At 46.5% G+C, this 23,270-nt stretch overlaps 1 protein-coding gene across 4 annotated transcripts in view; it reads right to left on the bottom strand.

The window, feature by feature from the left end:
* The window catches only part of SLC24A3 (solute carrier family 24 member 3), a 466,656-nt gene that overhangs the window by 170,597 nt on the left and 272,789 nt on the right, over positions 1–23,270 (bottom strand). Inside the window, exon 3 of one of the 4 annotated variants that reach the window (XM_045574624.1) lies at positions 16,410–16,486. The exons of the other annotated variants lie outside the window; for them this stretch is intronic. Within the exon in view, the coding sequence (XP_045430580.1) occupies positions 16,410–16,486 (77 nt within the window). The remainder of the gene's footprint in view (positions 1–16,409; positions 16,487–23,270) is intronic. 4 annotated transcript variants of the gene reach the window in all.

Below are 23,270 nucleotides of genomic sequence, written 5' to 3'. Positions count from 1 at the left end.
AAAATGTGGATCCTGGAGTTAGAGTGGGAGCTAAAAACATTTTTCTCATTTAAAGGTAAAGAAGCCAAGGTCCCAAGGGGCAAGTGACATACTCAAGGTCCCAGAGCTCTGGAGCAGTGGTGGCTCTGGGACAGAAGGACCTGCCCCCTTTGAGCCATCCTGGAAATCAATAGCTTAAGATATGGACATCATCATCCAGCCCCTCTTTCTCCTTTGGTGAATGGGTTTGGGGCCATCACCTATTTACCCCAAAGACAGAGAGGCCCTCAGCTCTTGGCTGATTTGGAGACATTCAAAGCATATAGCTGCCCCATTGATGCCCAGCGCGTATGATTTCTTTGTATATTGTTATTAGCTATATCACAATGGGATGTCTGCCATGTCTGACAGTGCTGGATACCTTTCCATTCCCTTTTCATGCCATGTCTCCATGCCAATACCATTACAGAATCAAGTAGATATGAATATATTCACAGAAGAGCTTTCCTTTCCTTTCCTTTCCTTTCCAACAGTACTTTTTTTTTTCTTTAATGAGGGCCAGCTACTTTTATAAGAGATGCACAATAAATCACCTCTTTAGTCATGCTGAACACTTCCTAGTTTGAACAGATTCCTCTCTATGCTGACTTGTCTATTTACTATAGGAAGAGAAACAAGAAGATTTGCTTTTTACCATTTTTGGTATAGGAAAATCTGGTTCCTTTGCCAGCAGAGCAAAGAGTGGAGAGAAGCCTCCCAGTGGCAGGCTGTGAGTGTTCACACGCAACTGAGAACTGACACGTGTGTAGCAAGATGCACAAGGTAAAAATGTAATTAAAGTAAGGGTGTGTACTCAGAACCAAAGGTGGGATGTGCTTGAAATGTTTAAGGAACATGATGGGGAGGAAGGTCTGCAGAGCTGAAGGGTAGGAGTGGTGGGGAGGCAGGGGAAGGAAGCAATGAGTTTGTAGAGGCAGGCAGAGCTAGAATACACTGTCCTGATCCCCACATAGGATTTTAAAGGATCATCTGGGCCACTACATGGAATATGGACCCGAGGGGGAGATTCTGATCCAGGTGAAGGATGATGGTGGCCTGGATAATGTACATGCCAGTGGATGAAGAGAGAGATGGACTGGCCAGGACTTATTGATGGTTATGGTAGGAGGGGGAGAAATCAAGTTTGATTCCTGAGATTCCAACCTGAGCAACTCAATGAATGGTGGCGATAATTGCTGAAGGGGCAAGCTAAGAGATAAATGGGTTTGCAGGGAAGAATGAAAGGTTGCTGTCTTAAAAACTCATAGCTCTTTTTCAAACTACAATTGACTCCATGCCAACCCACCCTCACTCTTCAGTGGAGTGCTGTGTTGCCAAGGGAGATATTTAAAACAAACACACATAAGCACACACACGCGCATACACAGACCCCTTTACTTATTCAGAATCACACTTTAAGTAGTTGTGCCTAATACATTAAAAATCATTCCTTTTGTCTTTCAAACAAAGATTATATCCAAAGAAACTCAAAACACGAATTTGAAAGAATATGTGTACCTCTATTTTCATTGCAGCGTTATTTAAAATAGCTGAGATTTGGAAGCAGCCTAAATGTATATAAGTAGATGAGTGGTTAAAAAAAAGCTGTGATACATTTACATAATAGAATACTACTCTGCTGTAAAAAAGAAGACAATTTTACCCTGTGTGACAGTGTAGATGGACCTGGAGATTATTAAACTAAGGGAAATAAGCCAGTCAGAGAAAGACAAGTAGCATATGATCTCACTCATATGTGGAATTTAATGAACAAACTGAACAACCAAGCAAAATGGAAACAGACTCATAGGTAGAGAGAAGGTAGACGGCTCTGCTGTTGGGGTGTGGGAGGTGAAGAGAATAGCAAAAAAGAAAAAAGAAAAGAAAAAAGAGAGAACTCAGGGTCATGGACAACAGTGTGGTGATTGCAGGAGGAAGGAAAGTGGTTGGAAGTGGAAGAGGGTATAGAGGAGATAAATGGTTATGGAAAAATAACAGAAAATAAAATAAAAAATTATAGCATTCATAGGCATGCATGTGTGTGTAACGTTTGCACTCATGTGCTGCATGTGCGTATGAGCGTGGGGAAAAAATTATGCTCCGGGGCCTGCTCTCTACAGAGGAGTAATAGATCTTGTCTCAGCCAACTCTGTAAAATGAAAAATCGATGCCATCAAATAAATTTAGGCCTGTGTCCAGGAGAGGATGTTAAGGGTCCAGCATAAGCCAAAACTGCTGGTTCTGTCACAGCTTCAGATGCTGAAAAGTATGCTAACGGCCAAGGATACTTGTCTGCCTCAATCCCTGCATCCACAGCATGGAGGAAAGGCAGTTCTAACAAGTTCCAGGAAAGAGAAAATAGATTATCAGGCTTCCACCTTTGTGCATAAAACAAGAACCATCAGGGTGCTAATGAAATAGCTGACAAGGCAGCTTCCATGATGACCTATAGGCCAGGATCAGGGAGTTCTCCATAATCCAAGGATACATCACAATTTGCAAAAGGCATCCTAACCAAATGCCCAAGAATGAGGAGCACAGTTGGATCTAATCTGCACACTTGTTCTGAGCTTTCTAGGTGGAAGAGTATGTCACCAAGAAATCCATCTGCTCCCAGAATTCTTGGAAGAAATGCAAAGAGTGCCTCAGGAAACAAAACCCTCAACTCAAAGAGAGCACCTGGGTAGTCAAGGACACATGCCCTGAGGGTAAAGATTTGGGTAAATGGGCCCATCCTATAGCAAGTGGGAAGGTTAATGGTTGACAGTTTAATCCAAATGCCCTAGGAACCAGCTTCTTAGAAACTGGTTCCAAAATTCCCCAAGGAAAGAGGTGTTGCAAACTGAAAGGGCAAGTGAATGTTGGGGGTCCTTAAAATGAGAAACAAAAGCACAGGCAATAAGAACAGCCCTGGAAAACTTTCTAGAGCCTCTGCAGAGAGCAAGAAGCTCCTGGGATCTCAGGAAGAGAAAGGGGTCCTCGTGAAGTCCTGGTATCTGGTACAAACAGGCCAGTGTCCTTGCTTGTCATTGGTCCTCAGGCTAAACGAGCTTAGGGAACCAAAGGCACAGCCCCCAAACCTACGTATGCCAATCTTCTACTAATAACATGTTTGGGTGCCTTTTGTATGTGAGCACTGCCTTTGGGTTGCTGAAATAATACCTCAGTAGATAGAGACCAACCCTCTAGAGAAATAATTTACCTTAATAGTGTCAGGGAGCATTGTGATTGCTCTTGAAGATGTTCCTTGAGGTGCTACGTTTTTGTGCAGATGTTCGGAAAGGCCTCTGAGTCCTTGTGAAGCAGACTCATCTCTGCAGGGGTGGGTGTCTGCTGCCACTGGATCTTTGCAAAACCCAACCTACCTGGACAGCACCGACATGGTGGAGAGCCAAGGTATGTAAATAAAGTAGGTGGCCTCTGCATTCTTGCTTTAACTTGCTCTGTCCTGCCTTGGGCACGGCGGTACCCTGAGTATTTAATTCATGACCCTTCTCTCCATGAAGGTCCATCCCAAAAAGGTCATTTTGTTATGCTCAGGACTGATGGAACCCCTGGAGCCCTATGAAAACATCCTGTCATTTTCATTGCTCACCTCTTTCATTTTTAACTCTTACCAGCTTATACCGAGTATGTACTCCAACGATAAGCTACTAAGTGCACTTCATTCATTCACTCACACACTACACCTTCAAGAAGCAATTCCTGCACACAAGGTGCCATGCAGCCTGTGACAGGAACATAAAAATGGCTAACATATGGTCCCAGCTCACCAATACCAATCTGGGGAGAGGTAGAGAGGAAAGACATGTGCTGCATCTGAGGACAGCTGGCATGAAGTTTCTTAGGAGATGGACAAGAAGGTGGGAGTTTAGAGGAGGGGAAGATCTAAGCTAGTAAAGAACTAATTCTCTTTACGGAAAGTCAGAGAAAGCTTCAAGGAGGTCCGGCATCAGGCTGGAGTTGTAGGAGTCCCAGGAGGCCAGAGGTGATGGAGGCCTGGCCAGGAACTGGTCAGGAAGGCCCTGACATTTATTGGTGAGTGGAGAATAATCTGTTTTTGCTAGTCTATAATATATGGGTATACAGAAGAAGAGAAAAAGAGCCTGAAAAAATGGTCAGCACATGGATGCTGGGGACACTGAAGTGACAATAATGACAATGACTGACAGTTACAGCTGTGTGCCACGCACTTGTTAGGACTGATTTCTCTAACCCCCACATGGAGAGCTTGCGGAAGCACAGCCTATTATTATCCTCATGTTACAGGAAAACTAAGGCACAGAGAAGCAAGTGACTGCTCCAAGGCAATGTTCCTACAGAGAGGTAAGCTGGCACTCAAACCCAGCAGTCTGACTCTGAAACCCTGCTCCCCTTCCCTCTTCCCCCGACTCCATTGCTGGGGAAGACATCTCAACAAGCCATCACCTGGACATTGCATTCAAGACGTTGATCTGGCACTAGGAGTGTTTGATTTGGATTGAAAGGGAACATGAGCTAGGAAGACCATCTTGATGGACACTGGACAAAAGGTACCACAGATAGATGCAGAGTAGAACAATGACAATAATAGGAGTTAATGTTGTCTGGTACCTATAATTTTCTAGGTACTGGACTGAGATAGTACATGCTTTATTATACCCCACAATAAAGTTTCCATGAGGTAGGTTAGCCTCATACCCATACCCAGGTGGGAGAACAGAGGCCCAGAGTATTAAAGGCCACCCAGGCAGTAGGTGGCAGTCAGGGCTTGCACCCTTGACCTTCACCCTAATCTTGAGAAATGGCAGAACTAATAGAACTTGTCAAGTCCAAAGTCGGATGCAGCATGGAAGGGAACACATTGAAGAAGACAAAGGTGTTGGGAAAAGACAAGACCTTTGCTCTTCTCACCTCACTGGGTCAGAAAGGAAATGTGAAGGACTGGATAGGAAGCAAAGTAGGCGGAGAAGGGATGAGGGGTGGGGGAGGGGGAGGGCGTATGCACAGTTCTGGGAGCTGGGCAGCTGCAGACTCCCCAAAGTTCACTGGATGAGGGATGCCATCTTTTTCTGCTCTCCACCCCAGGGGACACTGGTGACATCTGAACCTCAAGCATAGACACCACGCCTGTGTGTGGAAGGGGGAACTGGGAGAAGACGCAGGGGAAGTCCCCAGCCAGGATCTTCAGAATTATCTCAGGTGTGGGTACAGGTGCAAGTCTGCTCCTCTTTGGGGCAGCCCAGCTGGTATGTGTCAGGCAGACACTGGCAGTGCCCACCCTCGTCCCTGGCACTCATGCTCCAGGCATGACAATTGGACAACTTCCATCTGTGGTCTGAAGGGCTTTGGAGCAGCTTGCCTCCATGGAAGCAGCCTTCTGCCAGCACTGACAGGAGGTGGGGGCTACACACTGCAGGCTCCTGCACCTCCACTGGGCTCCTCAGTGGAAGGTCATGTTCTCTACTATGTGCCATCCCAGGAGGTGGGAGCATAAGCTCAGTAGCCCTGCCCTCTGGGTCACTGGCCTTATATCACACAGCCCTGATGGGCTGCCTTTCCCCACCTTCCGCCCTCTGCAGAGTGCTTCCTGGGACCATCCCCTAAAGGAAGCACCTGCCCTGGACTCCCTGTTTCAGGTCAGCTTCTGGGGGAGCCCGGACTAAGACACCTGTCTCGGCCACAGGAGTTCTTCCGGCGTAGATCTGCAGGGAGGAAATGACTCCTTAGACTGTGGAACAGGCTGAGATCTGTATCCCTGGGTACAGAAGCTTCTGGGCTTTAAGGTCAGGGTTTTTTTTTTTTTTTTTTTTTTTTTTTTTTTTTTTTTTTTTAATTTAGAACTCCTATACCAGGTAGGAGGGATGATAAATAGAGGGGATACAAAGTTCCCTCAGGATAGCATTTATTCTGTCATCTGGAGGCATGATAAATAGCGGGTCTTGCATAAGGTTCTCCATAAAACAGAATCATCAGGAAACTGTTGAGCAAAACCAGTGAGCACCAACATTTAAAATGCATGGAGTGTTTTCTGATAAATGAGAGCATTTAATTGACTATTTTATCCAGATTGATTTTTTTGAATATTTGCTAAAGACTAGTTCTTTAAGCTAGGGCATGTGATGAATCCAAATGGCATTACCTCATTGTTTACTTAGCGTTTAAATGTATACTTTCCAGAGAGAAAATGCTACAAAAGTATAAGTAGTCCATTCATAGCTATTGTATACACACTGTGACTGTTGGCAATGTCATCTCAGAGGAACACAAAGTTTATCTTCTATAAACAAAATGAATTTATATAAAAGTACATCGAGTAGGGATGGGCGGACCAAGAAATAAATTAGATAAATAAGATGGAGGGGGACACACAGCACCCTGCAGCTGGCTGGTCTCCAAGAGAATACGTTTACTATCTAAACAATGCGCATGCTCTCTCCCATCACCATCTGGGGCTCCTCATTAGATCATATTTGGAAACTGTCTTCTCCAAAGTCCACTCCCCTGGCTTCCTTCCGTATGGCATTGGGGTCAAGACATGAGCCACAGAGACCGTAGGTGAACTCAGTCACACCTCGGTCTGGGGATGTCTAGAAGGAATGCAAGACTCAGAATCTTGCATCTCCTTAGCCTCATGGGTTCTAAAGAGGGACCAAATGGGCATAATAATAGGTGTAGGGACCAAATGGGCATAATAATAATTTGGTGCCTCAGGAGAGAACTGGATACCAGGATTCCAGTGCAAGTCCTTTCACTGGGCAGGGAGACCCCAGAAAGCAGCAGGAGAAAGCAGGGAAATGATTTGGAGAAGATCAGACAGCTAATCAAGATGCTTTCAAACAAGCTCCTGGGTTGGAACCTACAATTTACCCTGCTCACGCAACTCTGGGAGATAGGGTGGAAAACGTGTTTCATTTAGCCCAACTGAGGCACCAGGGAAACAATATATTTATCTCCCACCCCCTCTCTGAGGGCTATTTCTGGGCTGTTCTGCATTCTGGGTACCAGAAGAAGTCAAGTAACAGGGGCTGGATATTGGGAGTCAGGCAGAATTCAGGCAGGCACATACAAGTTGCAAGAACTAAGGGGTTCAGGTGGGATGTAATCCATGCAGTGCCAGACACCTTGCCAAGAGCTTGGAACACCTGTATTCCTCAAAGCAACCTGATGAAGTGGGTGCAACCAGATGCAGTGGGTATGTATCTCCTTCAGGGACATGTGAGGAAACAAGCTCAGTAAGGCCAAGCAATTTGCCTGTGGCTATGTAGCTAATAAGTAGAAAAGCCAAGGCTAGAACTCAGATGGGTCTTATTCCAGTGCAGGCTCTAAGGCAAGCATGTCAAACCCATGGCCTGAAGGCCACATGTGGTCCACAAGGAATATTTTTGCAGCCTCCCCAATATAACAGTATAAGAAATGTTTTAATAAAAATTTTGTAACTTAATTTTTACCATGCCCATACCCTGTTATACATAATATATATATATATATATATATATGCCTAATATGCAAATTGTTTGACTGGGAGACCGGGAGTTCGATCATGTGCTATGACATGTGCTGACCACCAGGGGATGGCACAGAATGAAGGGAGGCCCCAGCCAGCAGCAGGAAGGTCTGATCAGCCCTCATCGCCAGCCAACCCTAGGGTCCCTACCTGTGCACAAATTTTGTGCACCAGACCTCTAGTTATTAACAACGAACTACAATGTTTGTTAATGATTGATTACTATAATCGCGTCACATTCATTTCCCTTACACACCTTACAGGCAGGCACACTATTTCTCTCCACTAATACTAGCAGTGAATATTTTAGCAGCCGACTGCCACGTCATTAGTCTTATACTGATTTGTTTGGTGTGTGCAAAAGGAAGTACCCTGTTTCCCCGAAAATAAGACAGTGTCTTATATTCATTTTTGCTCCCAAAGATGTGCTAGGTCTTATTTTCAGGGGATGTCTTATTTTTCCATGAAGAAGAATATGGTACACATTTATTGTTAAATGAAAATAAAGGAAATTTATTACCTGTATATGGTACGGTAGTACAGTAGTTGTCAACACAAACCAGACAAACTGTGAATCCTACAGTATCAAGAATTTACTCATTTATTCAATGACAATCATGTCATCATCTTCTGGAACATCATCATAACAATCCAATTCCTGAATTTCCTGGTGAATTTCTTGTGACTCCATTTCTTTCAGAATCAGTGGACCAAATCTCTCATGTTTAGCCTAGGGGGGGCCTTATTTTTGGGGGAATGCCTTATATTTCACTCAGAAGGAAACCTGTAAGTAGGTCTTATTTTTGGAGGATGTCTTATTTTTGGGGAAACATAGTATTTAGCTTTTGAAAAACAAGAAAAACAGGTTTATTTGCATTATGCTTATTAATTTATGCAGTTATGCAGTGTCTGGTAGGTTAATGATCAAGAAAAAATATTAATTTTTATTAAAATGTTCTATTATTTTATGGTAATGATTACTCATTTATTTCAGCCCTTTGTATTCAGCATGTCCTTATGGAAATAAACCTACATTTATATGAAAACTGAAGCTTTTGTGTGCTTTTTTTCTTTTCTTTTTTTTTGGCAGCCCACATAAACTTCAACCTTATTTAGCCTGTGTTAGCCTTTGAGTTTGACATGCTTGATGTAAGGCAGTGGTCAGCAAACCCATTAGTCAACAGAGCCAAATATCAATAGTACAGCAATTGAAATTTCTTTTGAAAGCCGAAAACTGACTTCTGCGCATGGGCCATGAAGTTTCAATGGCCCACACGTGCTATTTTGTGGAAGAGCCACACTCAAGGGGCCAAAGAGCTGCATGTGGCTCATGAGCCAGTTTGCTGACCACTGCTCTAAGGGATCACATTTTATCTCCAGCTCAGGGGTCCTGGGAAGTCCATCCACAGCAAGCCTGGGTGCAGCGTATGGGCCTCATGGCCAGGCCAGGGTCTTCGGAAAGAAGTCTTGGGAGCAAAGAGGGGCGGGAGTAACTTAGATCTATCAAAATAGAACAATTTACTCTCTCTGTGTTAATCTTCTCTGCACACTGCTTTTAGTTGTGTGTTGACACTGACAAATTAAGGATATGCTCAGCACTTTTCCAAGAGTAAACAGCGAATTCCACCAGCTCTTCTAATCATTTTTCTCTTCTAGGGTGAAATCCCTTAACTAAACACTAAACACGTCTGCCCAGCAAGTGAGTTGTTGCTGAAACCTTGCTGACCAGATCATGTAGGTCTCCTTAAAACTCCAAATGCTTGCAGCAGCCCCTCGCCCAGAACCCTGGCTGTGACCGAAATTCCAGCTACGAAGAGGCCTTGAGACCCTTGTCCTGTAGCTCACAGGACCTGCTGTCACTGAATGAATATGGCTCTGATCCCGTGTCAGAAAAAAAGCTGCCTGTGCAGGGGTGTGTGTGGGGGGTAGAGGGGGGGTAAAGATGAAGACAAAAAATAAAATAAAAAATCCAGCATGTACTGAGCACCTACTATGTGCTCCCACTTTACAGAAATGGAAATTGAGGTCAGGAGCAGTTCTGTAACTCTCTCCATATCATGGGAGTTTTTTAGGGACATACACATTTTCTTACTCCTAGGTGTTCTTTCTTCTCACAGGGTCCCAAGGTGCCTTCCCTGCATCCTTTGCTAGTGACCTTTTCTCTGGCCATCTCTTCTTGATTTCAAGTTAACAACATAATCAAAGGGGCGCGGGGGGGGGGGGGGGGGGAGAAATGGGGCAAAATTAGAACTCACCTCGGTGCCTTCTAGGGCACAGGTGGCTAATTAAATTTATATTACATAAAATAAAATTAAAAATCAGTTCCTCAGTCACATTAATCATATTTTAAACGTTCAGTGGCCACAGGTGGCCAGCAGCTACCACATTGGGGAGTGCAGAGAGAGAACATTTTCATCAGCACAGAAAGTTCCATTAGTGCTGGGCCACAGAAGTAGAGTCTCAGAGCCCAGAAAGCCCAAGGAGAGACCCTGGAGAGACAAACATAACCCCTGGGGCTGAGGTGGCCGGAGAGCTTTGATATGCAAAGCTGCCTCTCCCAGGGATAAGGAGGGGGTTGGGTGGAGCTGGAAGGAGCCTCCTCCACCTCCTGTTTGCACCCTGGCCCTTCTGCCCCTAAGAACCAGCTATTGCATTAAGTAGTTTATTCTCTGGCTCTTAACAAAAGCAATCTGGACCCCAGGGAAGGGAGCCTGCCCAGAACAACCATTCCTCCAGATATTAGAATTAAACAGCAGAGATAACTGAGGGAGGCTCAGGCCCCAAGGAAATGGATTCCTTGGCCAGGCCCTTCCAGATAGCCTTTTCCCCTAGGACGAAAGGGGAACTGGAAGCTCAGAGGAGTAAGGCAGCCTTTCCCACTTGGGACGTGGGCTCTCCCCAGATCAACTCCCTTCTCCAAGAACACATCCAAACCAGTGTTCATTCTCGCGCAGGGTAGAGGGGTTAGTTTTGGGGTTGGGGTGGCAGAGCCCGACTCCCCATCAGGAGTGGGCCATCCCTGCACCTTCTGAAGGAAACCTGTCCTTCCATCACAAGGACTGATTAGGATCTGACCCAGGGAAGTCAACCCAAAGGCCGGCTGGAGAAGCATGTCAGGCAGGACACCTATGAGCTGGGCCCCTTAGACACTTCTGGGGCTGTGAACTAAGAAATAGTGAACAGTACAGGTGGCAGCGAGCAAGCAGAGCAGGCAGTGTCAGGGCCTGCATGGGGCACAGGTTGTGTGGAGATTGTGTGGGCAGGGGGGAGGGGGGGCACGGTTAGGGCCATCTAGGCCATCTAGGCAGTGTGCTTGGCTGGGAATACCACCACAGAGAGGAAATGGGGAATGGACTTTGAACACCCACAATCCCATGGGGAGGGTGATATCTGAATAACCTCCTTCCTCCCCCTCACATCCCAATCACACTTCACCACCTCTACTCAAGGGCCTTCCTCCAATGCTGACTGGTTTCCACTGTGGCTTTGGGGAGCAAGGAGGTCTTAGTGGAATCATGAAACAGGAATTAGCAAATTCTTGACTCTAAAACGCTGATCTGGGAATAAGAGAGAATTGGATACAGGCTCACAGGGAATTTCCCCAATTTCCTGACCAGATTAAAAACTGGGTTGGAGGAGGAGGAGAAGAGAAATGTAGACAGGAGCTGGAGGTTTTGGGGAGAACACCAACCTTGGGGGTCCAGCCCCAGACATCACCTACAGGGATCAGCAGCTATGGTCCTATTGCCATCCCTGGAGAACTTCCACATGCGGGAGCCCTGGCTTGACGGATGGCCCAGCCCAAGAATCCTGCCTGAGCTGCCCAAATGGCATACCCTGTGTGGAGCCCACCTCGTTTGAGTACATGCGAGCCCCTAAAGTGGGCACTGTACTCCAGATTCCATGAAGATGGAGTTGTGGACAAGGCAGTTTCCACTGCTGGACAGAGCAGGCCTCAGATAGATGGCCAGGCATCTCCCTATGGCCCACACATCCCTTTTGCTGCCCCAGGAAGCCTGATGGGGCCCAAGAGTGGCTGCCCTGACTGCTCCCCGGAGGAAGAAGAGCCTTCTATGCACACAGTGTCAATGCCTGAGTTGCCTGGGCTCCTCAGAGAGTGTCTAGGTTTTAGAATATGAGGACAGAAACTGGGAATTTTTTGGTTGATATTTCCTTTCTGGGTTGGTTCATGGATGGGTCTGAGTTGCTGAATCAGTGGCCAGACCCTTCTTCCAAACAGACTCACTTAGCAGGGCATTGCCTTCAGAAGGGCTACACATTCACTCTGTACCACCTCACACACACTCACACAGAAACATCCTCCCCCCGAAAGAAAGGAGTTACATTAAACACCTGAAAAGAAGGTTTGATGCCTAGGAAGGATCCTTTCCCAAATAAAAGGTATTTATTTCTGCTGTGGAGGTTGACTTATTAAAAACAGACCCATTTTGAGGAAGAATTTCAAACACTGATTACTGAAAGCTGCTTTTACTGGAAGAGAAAATGTATAGCTTGTCTTTTAATCTCAACGATTCGGCTAAGGACATACTGGATAATTAGCCGAAATTTCACAAGATGCTCATAAATCACAAACAAACTATGGCCCTAGAAAATTATCCACAGGCTTCTTCTGTTTGGGGTCAGCTCCCCTAGTTTACGGGGTGCGAATTTCCTAAGAAACAGGAAACACTGCATTTAGTGTCTCAACATTATAACAGATCGGCTATAAAGCAAGTCCGAAGAGTATTGTGTTTCCTTGGGGTTATTCATTGTTGACAGTTATACAGATAAAGAATTACCCACTCTAGTCAGGAGCCCATGTATAAAGAATAGTCAGAAGGAATAGAAACCTTTCTTTACTGTAATCCCATGATTTAGGGGTTCTGAAATTGATAAAATCAGAAAGATTTAAGGAAACATTAAATCTACAGTGTTTGAAAAGTTTAACCAGAAATGGCTGATTTCTACAAATCATACACAAAAGAAGTTAGTATTTTGATGGAAAAAAAGGAGAAAAAAGAGAAGCAGGCTTGGATATTTAAGATTGTTCTGGGGGATCCAAAGACCAGTGCACACCTGAGGTTGAAAGCCACGGCTTTATGGGGCCATGAAGGCCCAGCCCACTCATGGGGCCCAGGTGAAAGGGGAAGGATGAGTGTGGATACCAACACTCAGGTTTCAGAGTGATTTGAAAGGACTCTGCTCTGCTTGAGAGCAGCAAGGACGATAGTTAATCCCATGAAAAACAGCCAGGGGCCCTCTCTGGGCCAGCCCAGGGTGACAGAATACACCTCTGAGACCCTCCCTTCCCTGGAGGAGGCAGACATAGCTCATCAGGGGCCTAGAGGCAGCTGGAGGATGCTCAGTCCCCTCACCCCTTCGAATGTCCCTCCCAGATCTGGGGTCTTCCTCAGGCAGCCCTGCCCAAAGGGCCCTGAGCCTCTCTCCGCGGCCGACCTGGGTCTTCCTCACCTGATGGAGGGCTGACCACTCTGGTCCTCTCCGACTATGGCTAACCCTGCTTCCTGAGCAAGGAGGGATGGTGAGATCCTGAATCTGTTTCCTGCCACTTCTAACTCAGCAACTGAGCCACCTTGTGGTGCTTCCAGGTGAGGCCCACCCTCCCCCAAACCTCTCCACCTCCCTCCAGGTCCTCGGTTCCTGCTCACTCCAGGCACCAGGGACTCTCCAGTCTCTATATCCTTCATCACAGGTGTCCTGCTCCTACCTGGAACCACTTTGCTCCTGTCATTGTTGGAAAATACCTACCCAGTCTTCAAGTTCAATGCAATTGCCTCCCAACACAGGAGTTGCCTTCTCTGCATTCTCACATCACACGGAACAGATGATGCATGGATGGAGTGTCCATTAGTAGGCCTCCCCCGGGGCAGTGGGTTCCTGTGGGCGAGGCTGCCCCTTGGGCCTCTAAAAGGGGCCAGCCCAGCGCTCCCTCATTGCAGGGGCTCAAAAGGCCCCTTGATGGCTGAGGGCAGGGAATCTGTTTTCAGCTCCCACTCTGTCTCATTATGCACTGTGCCTACAGGTTAGTCCTGGCAGCGTGTCTTCTCACATCTAGTCTCATATGTGCATGTAACGACTCCTAAGCACGCCGAATGCGGTGGGCACGGTGGTGGATGAAGGGGGTGAAAAGCATCACTGAGCCCTGCACTAAACTGGGCAGCGTTTGTTGTTCAAGGCACCGGGCACTATACAAAGGGGCTTCCTGGTGAGGCTCATGTCCTATTGGGGGAACTTAATGCTCTTGTGGAAAGCATAGGCAAGATTTGGTCCTTGACCTTGGGGAGGGTGGGCAGGCCCTCCCTAACTTGTGCCCCTGCCATAGAGAAGAGGTGCTCTCCTCCTGGTCTGAGCCCGATGCCTCCCTGCACCACGGGCATGCATGTGGATGCCCCTGGCAGCAAATTCAAGCTTCTCCACCTGGTCTCTTCCCTCTCAGAGGCGGATCCGGGAGGAGGCCCACCCAGGCCGTGGCAGCAGGCCCTGCTGTTTAGGTGGAGAATTCTGAAGCTCCAGTGCCTGGAGCATGGTCTCACAGGGGTGGCTGCTTCCCTTGGCCCCTAGAGTCCTTGCCCTGGGGTTTCTTCAGTGCAGGGCCCAGGGCAGGGGCTATGAGCAGTATTAGATACCAATGATGACAAAGTGCTAAGCTGCAGGTTTCTGCCCACTCTCTAGGGACTAGGAGAGTGTTAGGGTTAGGGCTTTTGTACACTTGCCTTCATGCCACCCTGGGGATGCGCAGTCACAGACAGAAGAGGCTACAGGCATCCTTGAGTCGTGAAGAGCAGGGCAAACGCACTCTCCTCCACCTTGGGCTGGCATCGGAGGGTGAGCGGGGTGTTGGGAGGAAGGGCCCTGCCAACTGCAGGCGGCAACGTGGCCCTGGAGGAGGGAGCTCGCACTGTTTGTGCCCCGAGTAGCAACCTCATTGCTCAGATGTCGGGGCACAGGGAGCTGATGGCTCCCAGGGAATTCTGGACCAGTTCAGTGCCTGGGTCTCCTCAGCCTTTCGACAGGGAGCCTCGCTGGTGCCGAGGGCGGCAGCTGCCATCCGTATTAGTCGCTCTGTGTACGGGCTCTCCTAGTGGGCAGGGGGCCTGCAGAGCGCCAACTTCATCACCTGGTATTTTTAGAGATTGTCTTTGCTTAAAAGGGACTCCTCATGCCTTTTTTCCCAGCGGAGGTGGTTCTGGAGGGTTGAGGTAAGTGAGGAAAGACCCGAAGAACTGATGGCTTTCAGCGTGAAGGGGTCAGGCTTCAGGCAGCCTAGGGGCCTAGAGAGGTTAGATATCTTGTCAGAAGCCACATGCAAAGTGAGAACAGCAGAGCGACTCCAAGTCTGTGATTGGTCAGACTCCAGAGTCCAATGAGGTCTCTGTCCCCTCCCCTTGAGTCATAGATGCCCGTGACTTAGGGGCTTGGGCATTACAGGCCGTGAGGTTCCGTGTTCACTGTATGCTCCCCTCTCGGAGCCCTCCATGAAGCCACGCTGGAGTGGCCACAGGGAGGTGCTCTGGTCAATAGTTCCAGCCTATACAGTGCTCAGCCTAAAGCCAAGACATGAGTGTGGACAGCCCTTTTGGGGTTGGTGGGGGGTGGGGAGCCTCCAACAGCAGTGGCTGCAGCCCCAGTTGTGCATGTCACCACCGCCATCCACATTGACCCACCCAGGCCCAGACTCTGTGTACAGCATTCCCTCTGGGTCCTTTCTTAACAACTGATCCACAGAACCCAGAAGCAACGTAAAGTGGTTATTGGGTATGTCACAGGATTTGGATAATTTTGTTCACCGCAATAAATATTCAGATGTTAGCATGCTGGGGGAGGGTGGGTGCCCTGGAGATGAAAGCGCACAGTGCCGCACCTTGTTCAGAACCTGGCCTGGTCATCCAGCTTCTCTGCCACTCCTTGACATATCTCCACACACCCCCTCTCCAAACTCTCCCAGTGGGTTTGAGGGAAATCACAGACCTCCAATCCACTGTGTTTGCAGAGGACATGCTAGGGCACTGGTGGGTGTTCAGAGTCAGAAAAAACTTTAGTGATCACCTACTACATGACAGCCACTGTATCCATTGCCATTACACTTAAGACACGGACTTAACAAATACTCTGCCCTTGCCACATGCCAGAAACAGGTAGGGAAATTAAGCCAAATACAAAACCAAGTTTCAGTTCTCCTGAGGCTTACATGTAAGTGAAGTTGACAATAAGTAAATGATCATCTATCTATATAAAAGCCTAAGCAACCATTCAATTGGTAGCTATAATGTACACTGACCACCGGGGGGGGAGAGGGGGCGCGGCAGAAGATCTGACCAATAGATTATCTTGCTACTGGGGTCCTGCAGATGGGGACTGGGTGAGACGTGTCGGACAAGCTCTGGAGACCTCCAGCAGACCCTCTTCGGCCGGCCAACCTCCCATGGTACCTCCCTGGCCCAGATCATGCACCAGTGGAATCCTTAGCCTGCCTGCACTCTCTTACAATCTGGGACCCATTGGGGGATGTCTGCAGGCCAGGCTGAGGGACCCCACCAGTGCACAAATCTATGCACTGGGCCTCTAGTATAACAATATAAAGGCTGGTTAGGAAAGGATTGCCCAAAGGGGAGACATCTGAGCAGAGAGCGAGAGCAAAATTAAGTAGTGTGGAGCAGGTCTGTTTGACCTTGGAGTCCATGCTTTGGGTGAGATATCAAGAACAGAATATATACAGGTGCCTGTCAGCTTATGAACCCATGGCCTTTTAAAGAGGGTACACTGAGAAATTGCCCCCACAAGGCTCCCACAGGAGGGAGGGAGGATGCTGGTGCAGCCACCACTGCCCACCCCCCAGCCAGGCCTCTCCGAGGACCCTCCAGAAAAGCGACGAGAAGGTACTTACACAGAGCACATGGAGAACCACTGCTCCCTGTCTCCGGTCCTCGTTGGTGAAGATGTCACTGGGGAACTCATGCAGGGCTGAAGAACAGAGAGAGAAAACCAGCTCAGTACAGATGACAGCATTTTCTGTGCTGGGGGTCAGGGCAGTCTGCCAGTCCTCATGGTAATAGGGGGTCCGTGAACTTGGAAGAGAAAAAATGATATCTTTCTATTCACAGACCTCAAAATGGGAATTGGTGTTTCCTGCAGATTAGAAGTAGGCAACAAATTACAGTTGTGTTAAAGCACCTGAGACTCTGCCCCAAGATATTTTCATGACCCATTATGCATACTACTCTATTCATTCAGCACTTCACCATCAGGGTGGTCTTCATGTCACCATTTAAAGTGTTAGTGAGAAAATACGTGAACTACCATACAGCCTTGCAATGGCCAAGTCTAGTTCCTGGGACCGGAAAAGGGCCTGGACAGAGTCACAGGTACCTCAGGAAACCATCCACGTGTATGATGTGGCAATGCCCAGTGTCCACTACAGCCGGTGTCCCCCACCCCTGTCATCTTCCAAGCCTCCCTTGTGTAGGAACTGGGAGAGAAGAAGTGCCGGGTGTCTTTACAAGTAGGAACAAGAGACCATACTTGCTCATGTATGACTGGCATCAGCACATGGCAGTGAGCGTGGGGTAGAGGTGGCAGAAGGTAGGCCCTGAGCCAAGCTTAAAGGTCTGGATAAACTGCTGTTGGGACTTGCATTCTGAACCCAGCATGGCAGGGCCTGGATATTAAGATTTACACCCTAGTTAGCGACATGGTAATGTGTTGTTATATTAACGACTGATCCACAGAACCCAGCATGGTGACTCATTTGCAAAGGACATTACCACGTCATCCAGATCACAGAGCATGTAAGAGCCCTCAGTGGAGACCTGCTGGGCAGTAGCTTCATTTGGGGAGGCCCCTAATGCTTAGTACTGACCTCATCAGCCCCTGCTTAGGCACTATCCACACAGCCTATCAATACACATGCCACTATTTCATGAAGTGCTGCTTTGCTGTGGTTCTAAAGCAGCTGGAATGATTGTATTTAACCTTCCTAAGGAAGCGGTCAGCCTGGGGCCAAGGAAAGGCTCAATTGGGCATCTGGAGATGTGGGACTCGATGCTAGCACTCCCATGGCTGGCCTTTGGTGGCGTGTATTTTCCTCTCTTAGCTTCAGTTTGCCTACTGGCCATCTGACAAATGGCCCGAGGCTCCTCCTTACTACTCCCAGGAACACAGAGAACAGTTAGTGCACACAGCAGACACCTTTACTAAATTTCTGTGAGATGAAAAACGCTGAAGGGAACTGACCCTGGGCACTGACCGGGGCAGAGAATGTCAGCCTTGCCCAGGTTGCCCAACAGTTCAAGAACAGAGCTACCAGAGAGAGCATTGAGCTGCTTCCCCAGGACCAAGTAAACTCCCCACCTGGCCGACTCTGACTCAAGCCACCAACACATCTGGGAGATGGTGTTTTCAGAAGAACTGCAGCTGTGCAATACAAGAGCATATGGAGGAGGCAAGGTAGCTCACTGGACCGGAGGACTCTGCCCAGCACTTTCTGGACTCAGTTTCCTCATCTTTAAAACAAGGTGGGGCTTCTAGTGCCTCTCACAAGCTGATGGGGTGCTGATGTTTCAACCATTGAGCAACTTCAGCCAGAACTCTTTTTTTTCTCCCTCTCAGTTTTCCTTTATGTACATCTCACCAGCCCCAGGAGGCCAGCGAAGTCAAGCAGTGCTGTTCCCATAGAAACCACTGCACCCAAACCCAGCAGATTTCCCTTGCCAAGGCAACAGCAATCAGAGGCCTGCTCCTCTCTCCTGGCTGCTTTCCTGAGGCCTGGGTTTGATGAATCTAAATGGAGGTTTGCTGGAGATGAAATGTGTTTTGTGCTTTCTTTGGAAAAAAAACAACAACCCAAAAACAAAACACAAACCACACACCTGCTGCAGGGACATTCACGGCATCTTTGGACATACTAATTGCCTATTGATCAAATGAAGCAGCCAAGATGAAGATCAACACCCGCTAACACCTAGCTCCTTAGCACATCTGAGCAGAAGGAATATGAGCCAGGCAATCTCAGTGTGTTGTCTCATTCCAGGGGGCTTTTATACCAAAATATCTAGTGAATTTGATTGACTGCCTCTTGGGAATTGCCTCAAGAATTTGGAGTCCTGACCCTGCCCAGCTCGTCCCCTACAGTGATGGGGTGACTTCACAGTTCTGCATTCATCTGTCCTGTGCTCCCTCATAAAGCCTGTTGCTCCTTCTGCCCCTCACATGAACATTGGGGAAACCTTGCCAGCAGGTGTAGGACTAGCCTCCCACAGAGCCGTCCTCACCTCATTGTGGCCCTCCTGTACTGCGTGAGCACTTCACACATGATATTCAAACCAAACTGCAGCCATTTGCTGTCTATTGTACCTTTGACTCAACTGGACCGACAGTTCCCCGAGGACAGGAGCTGTGCCATTTCTCTCCTTATGGCCTGTGCCCACCAGGCCAGGGTCCATGAAAGAGAAAGTGAACACAAGTGTGAATGTACTCAGTGGTTCTTTCTCCCAGGAAATGCTTTTGTATAAACACAGAACTATTGGCTGAGAAATGACACTTCAGTCATCTCCCCAACAACTAGATTCCAACTTGGGTGGCCATTCAGCCAGTTCACAAATATTCCATTCTCCTTATTCCAGAGACCTGGAAGGAGTATGCCTTTGGGTGTCCTTCAAGGCTAGGTGGGGCCCCACAACTTGCTTCGATTAATAGAATGTGAATAAAACAACATGTTCTATTTCTGGACAGGCTTGCATTTTCTTGTCTAAGCATTCATAGAAACATATGTTGGGGTGAATCTCCCATCCGCCTGGATCCCTGAGTGACTGATATCAGAAGCCCACACCCTTAATACGTACTACATTTTGTACATGTAGCATACGTAAAATTGAACATTTTTATTCTTTTTCTTGCCACTGTGATTCGGGGGCTATTTGTTACCCAGCATATCCAAGCCCACCCTGAGCAATGCAACAACTGATGTAGTCCTTGGCACTGCAGCAGCATTTTGTACATGAGGCCTTGCCTCCAGCAATTTCGGTTTCTTCTGTCTTCTCCATTAGACCAGGGGTTAGGGTTGGAGAAAATGTAATCCCCTCTGTGTCCTCAGTGCCTGGAACCGTCACTTAATGAGTGTTTGTTGATCAGATGTATGCATCTGTCATGACTGAAGACCCTGAACAAAATCATCCACAAAAGAATCTGTGTGAAAGTTGATATACTAGTAGGCACAACTTAATTTTTTAAATATTTAGTCTCTGGAAAATTTCAGAGACAATTCAGTGCCCTCCTCTAAGGCTCAGTGAGGTTCAGCAAGCCATAGGAATGCAAGAGGGAGACTGTCTGGCAGTGGGAGGGTGCAGGGTGCCCTGAGGAACTGCTGCCTGCTGGGAGGTTGTCTCATTATAAGGACTGTGTTTTAATACTAGAAAACGTATTAACAGATCCATCACATGCAAAAAAAAAAAAAAAAAAAAAAAAAAAAAAAAGCACATATGTTCAGCTCTTACCATGTGCTGGATACCATACTTAGCCCTAGTTCCAGAAAGAACAAAGATACATAGTCCTGATCACTAAGGAGTTACAAGTTAGTGGATGAAAGGTTAGGCAGGAGGAAAGGGAAGTCTCAACCCTCTTTGAGATCATCCCAATAATTTAAGTATTCTGATTTTAAGCCTAAAACTCATCTTTATCAAGTATTGTAAATATATACTGTATATATTTGTTGCTTTTTCATTGCTTCTCCATAACATGGAACATTATCCCTAATTTACAGATAAGTAAATCAATCTAAGTTCACACAGATGTTAGGGGAGAAGTTGAGATCATAACTGGGTTTACATGTCTAGCATGTTCATTTCTGTATTAGAAAGGGCAAACTGACTCCCTCCTCCCCCACCTTTTACAGGGCACAGTTTTTCCCTTCAAAAGCCAGAAATGAAGTTCTGGATTCAAATGGATTGATGTGTACATGGAAACAAGATCATGAGCAGTATCTCTGTGAAGGAAGATGGAACCATAGGTCATGATAACCAAGAGTTTCATGACAGGGTTCATCAAACTATCAATCAAAGTCTTAGCTGGTTTGGCTTAGTAGATAGAACATTGGCCTGTGGACTGAAGGGTCCCGGGTTCCAATTTGGGTCATGGGAATATAGCTCAGTTGCAGGCTCCTCCCAGGCCCGGGTCCTGGTCAGGGCACATGCAGGAGGCAACTAATCGATCTGTTTCTCTCACATTGATATTTCTCTCTGTCTTTCCTTCTTTCTTCCACTTTCTCTGAAAATCAGTGAGAAAATATCCTCAAGTGAGGATTTAAAAAAATACTACCAAACAAATAGATATTACCAATCAAATGTGTTGAGAAAGGTTGCATCAGCCAAATACTAATGTGGTGACATTTGCTTACCACAGGCAGCCAGGGTATTCTAAGCCCTAAAGACCTACATTTGTAGCCCCCCTTCACCACTCATGAGTTCTGTGGCCTCAGGGAAATTCCTTAACCTCTTTCAGTCTTAATATGCAAAATGGGAGAATAAAAACAATACTAGTTTACATGGTTAAGCAGATTAACTGTGATACTTATGAAATATGCAGTACCTAGTATTGGGTATCTAATTAGTAAATGGAGAGGGAGAAATATGGACAAGGGGTGTTTCCCTAGACATCAGTGCTCTGCCCACATTCCTGGGGTCCAATCCCTTTCATGCTAAACAACTTCCACAGCAAAGCTGAGAAAGAGTGCTCTGCCCAGATACTGAAGGCTGGATATGCTGAAGAATTAATACAGCTCTTTCCCCAGAAGAAGTCCTCAACCAACATCTGAAGTAGCCCTCAACCTCACTCAGCTCCCTACCCACTCGAGTGTGATAACTCTGAGGTGTGTTCTACACTGTTGATTCCAATTCTCAGCAGGATCAAGCTCTAGTTGTCCACAGTGACAAGTGGCTTTAGAACATTCCTTTGACTGGCTGCCTTCCCTTCCCTGTCTCAATTCTGGACTCCCCTATCTGGATCATCTCCCAAATAAACTTGTACTTGAGTCTGCCTCAGAGTCTATTTCTGGCAAACTCATATTTGGACAAGGGGAGCTAGGAATTTTGCACTTTTGTACCCCTTCCATTTCAACAAGGGGTTACATTTTCTAGCAAAGGACTCACTCACATCCAATTGAATTTCCACCTAATAATGGCAATAGTCCTCACTAGCCTCCCTTCCATGTACTTACAGAGAAATGATGCATCCTGTATTGCCAACAGAAGCACAGAGCCACCTCATTTCTGATGCAAGTTGGTAGACTGTCTCTGTCTCTGTCCCGTTTTCCTGATGCTAAAGTTAATCCAACACCCATGAGAAGTTCCGTGATTTCCACTTCAGAGCTCTTTTTCTCATTTCCATATTGGCAGAAAATTTTACACAATCATCCCACAATCTTTTCTCCTGGAAGCGAACAGATATTCTTTGCAACTGAAGAACCCCCATCGTTAGTTACATAGACTTTTGGCCTGGCAGGGTACTGAAATATAATTTGACGAACTAGAAACATATTTCTTTATCAATAATAAAAAGCCTTGGCATCAGTGTTGCTCATGGCTTCATGCCAGTAGCTACTGTAGAAAATACAGCGAATAATGTAGTGGTCTCAGCCCACAAACATGCAATATGTAGAAAGAGGCCTATTTGCAGGGGCAAGGGCCTCCAACTTGCATTTGTTGCTTTTGTAGGAATACCATCACTGTGTCAATAATGAATTTTCATTAAAGGAAATAAAATATTTATGGTAAATAGCCCTATGGTATTCAGAAATTTATGCCATTCTTGGTCTGCTCCGGTCCTCAAAATGTCCCTTGGTGCCAACTTCAGAGGCAGAATGTTTAGATGGATGAACTGGAGTCTGACTCAAGTGCTACACTGCTATGCTCTCAAGTCTGCTTATTGATCCAGAGAAATTCAAACCAGCAAGCTGATGTATGCAGAAACCCACTAAGTAGCTTCTTAAGAGGACATTCAGTGGTAAGAAGGAATGCCTATTCCTCCTTGGAAAAATGCAATGGAAATAGATTGTTTTGAATGTAATAATTCCCTACAGGAATCTACATTTAAAAAGTTTACTCTTTATGAATTTATTTTATAGAAGCTGAAGCATGCATGATAAAAGACTGAAGAGTTCAAAATCAGTGATTTTTGAGATCAACCAAAGGACTTATGTGCATACATATGAGCCTAACCAATGGTCGAGGACAATAGGGGGGTAGGGGCATGAGTGGGGGTGGGGGATTGGAATGGGGGGTTGAGGACAAATATGTGTGATACCTTAATCAATAAAGGAATTTTAAAAAATGACAATTCATCAAATTTCAGAGCTGGAAGTAACCTTTAGTATTGGTCTAGAAATGGGAAAGTAATGACAGAAGGATCTGGTTAGAAGCACAGTTTAAGTTTTCCTTCTGCTTCTTCTTTGAATATCTGTCCTTTTTCTCCATAATGTTAGTCCATTGTCATCAATTCAGGGTTAGAAAATAGATTTCATCTCATATGTTCATCGGTTGAGTAGTAATGACTGACTGTCTGTTAGGCTGAGGATTAGATGGGGCTCAGTGGGGTAGAGCATCATGATCCATTAACAATGTCTGTCATAGTTACTGGAGTGGGAATAAGGGCCTAATTCCCTACACTAAAGCTTCCTGAAAAAAGTCGTAAAATAAAAGAATACCTGAAATTCTTATGCCTGGTTATAGTAATTCTTGTCATAGTTTCTTTGATCAGT

Source organism: Pipistrellus kuhlii, unplaced genomic scaffold (genome assembly GCF_014108245.1).
Source record: "Pipistrellus kuhlii isolate mPipKuh1 unplaced genomic scaffold, mPipKuh1.p scaffold_m20_p_6, whole genome shotgun sequence".
Taxonomy (NCBI): Eukaryota; Metazoa; Chordata; class Mammalia; order Chiroptera; family Vespertilionidae; genus Pipistrellus; species Pipistrellus kuhlii.
The sequence above is the reverse complement of the archived record's forward strand: the minus strand, read 5'-3'. Positions and strand labels throughout refer to the sequence as shown.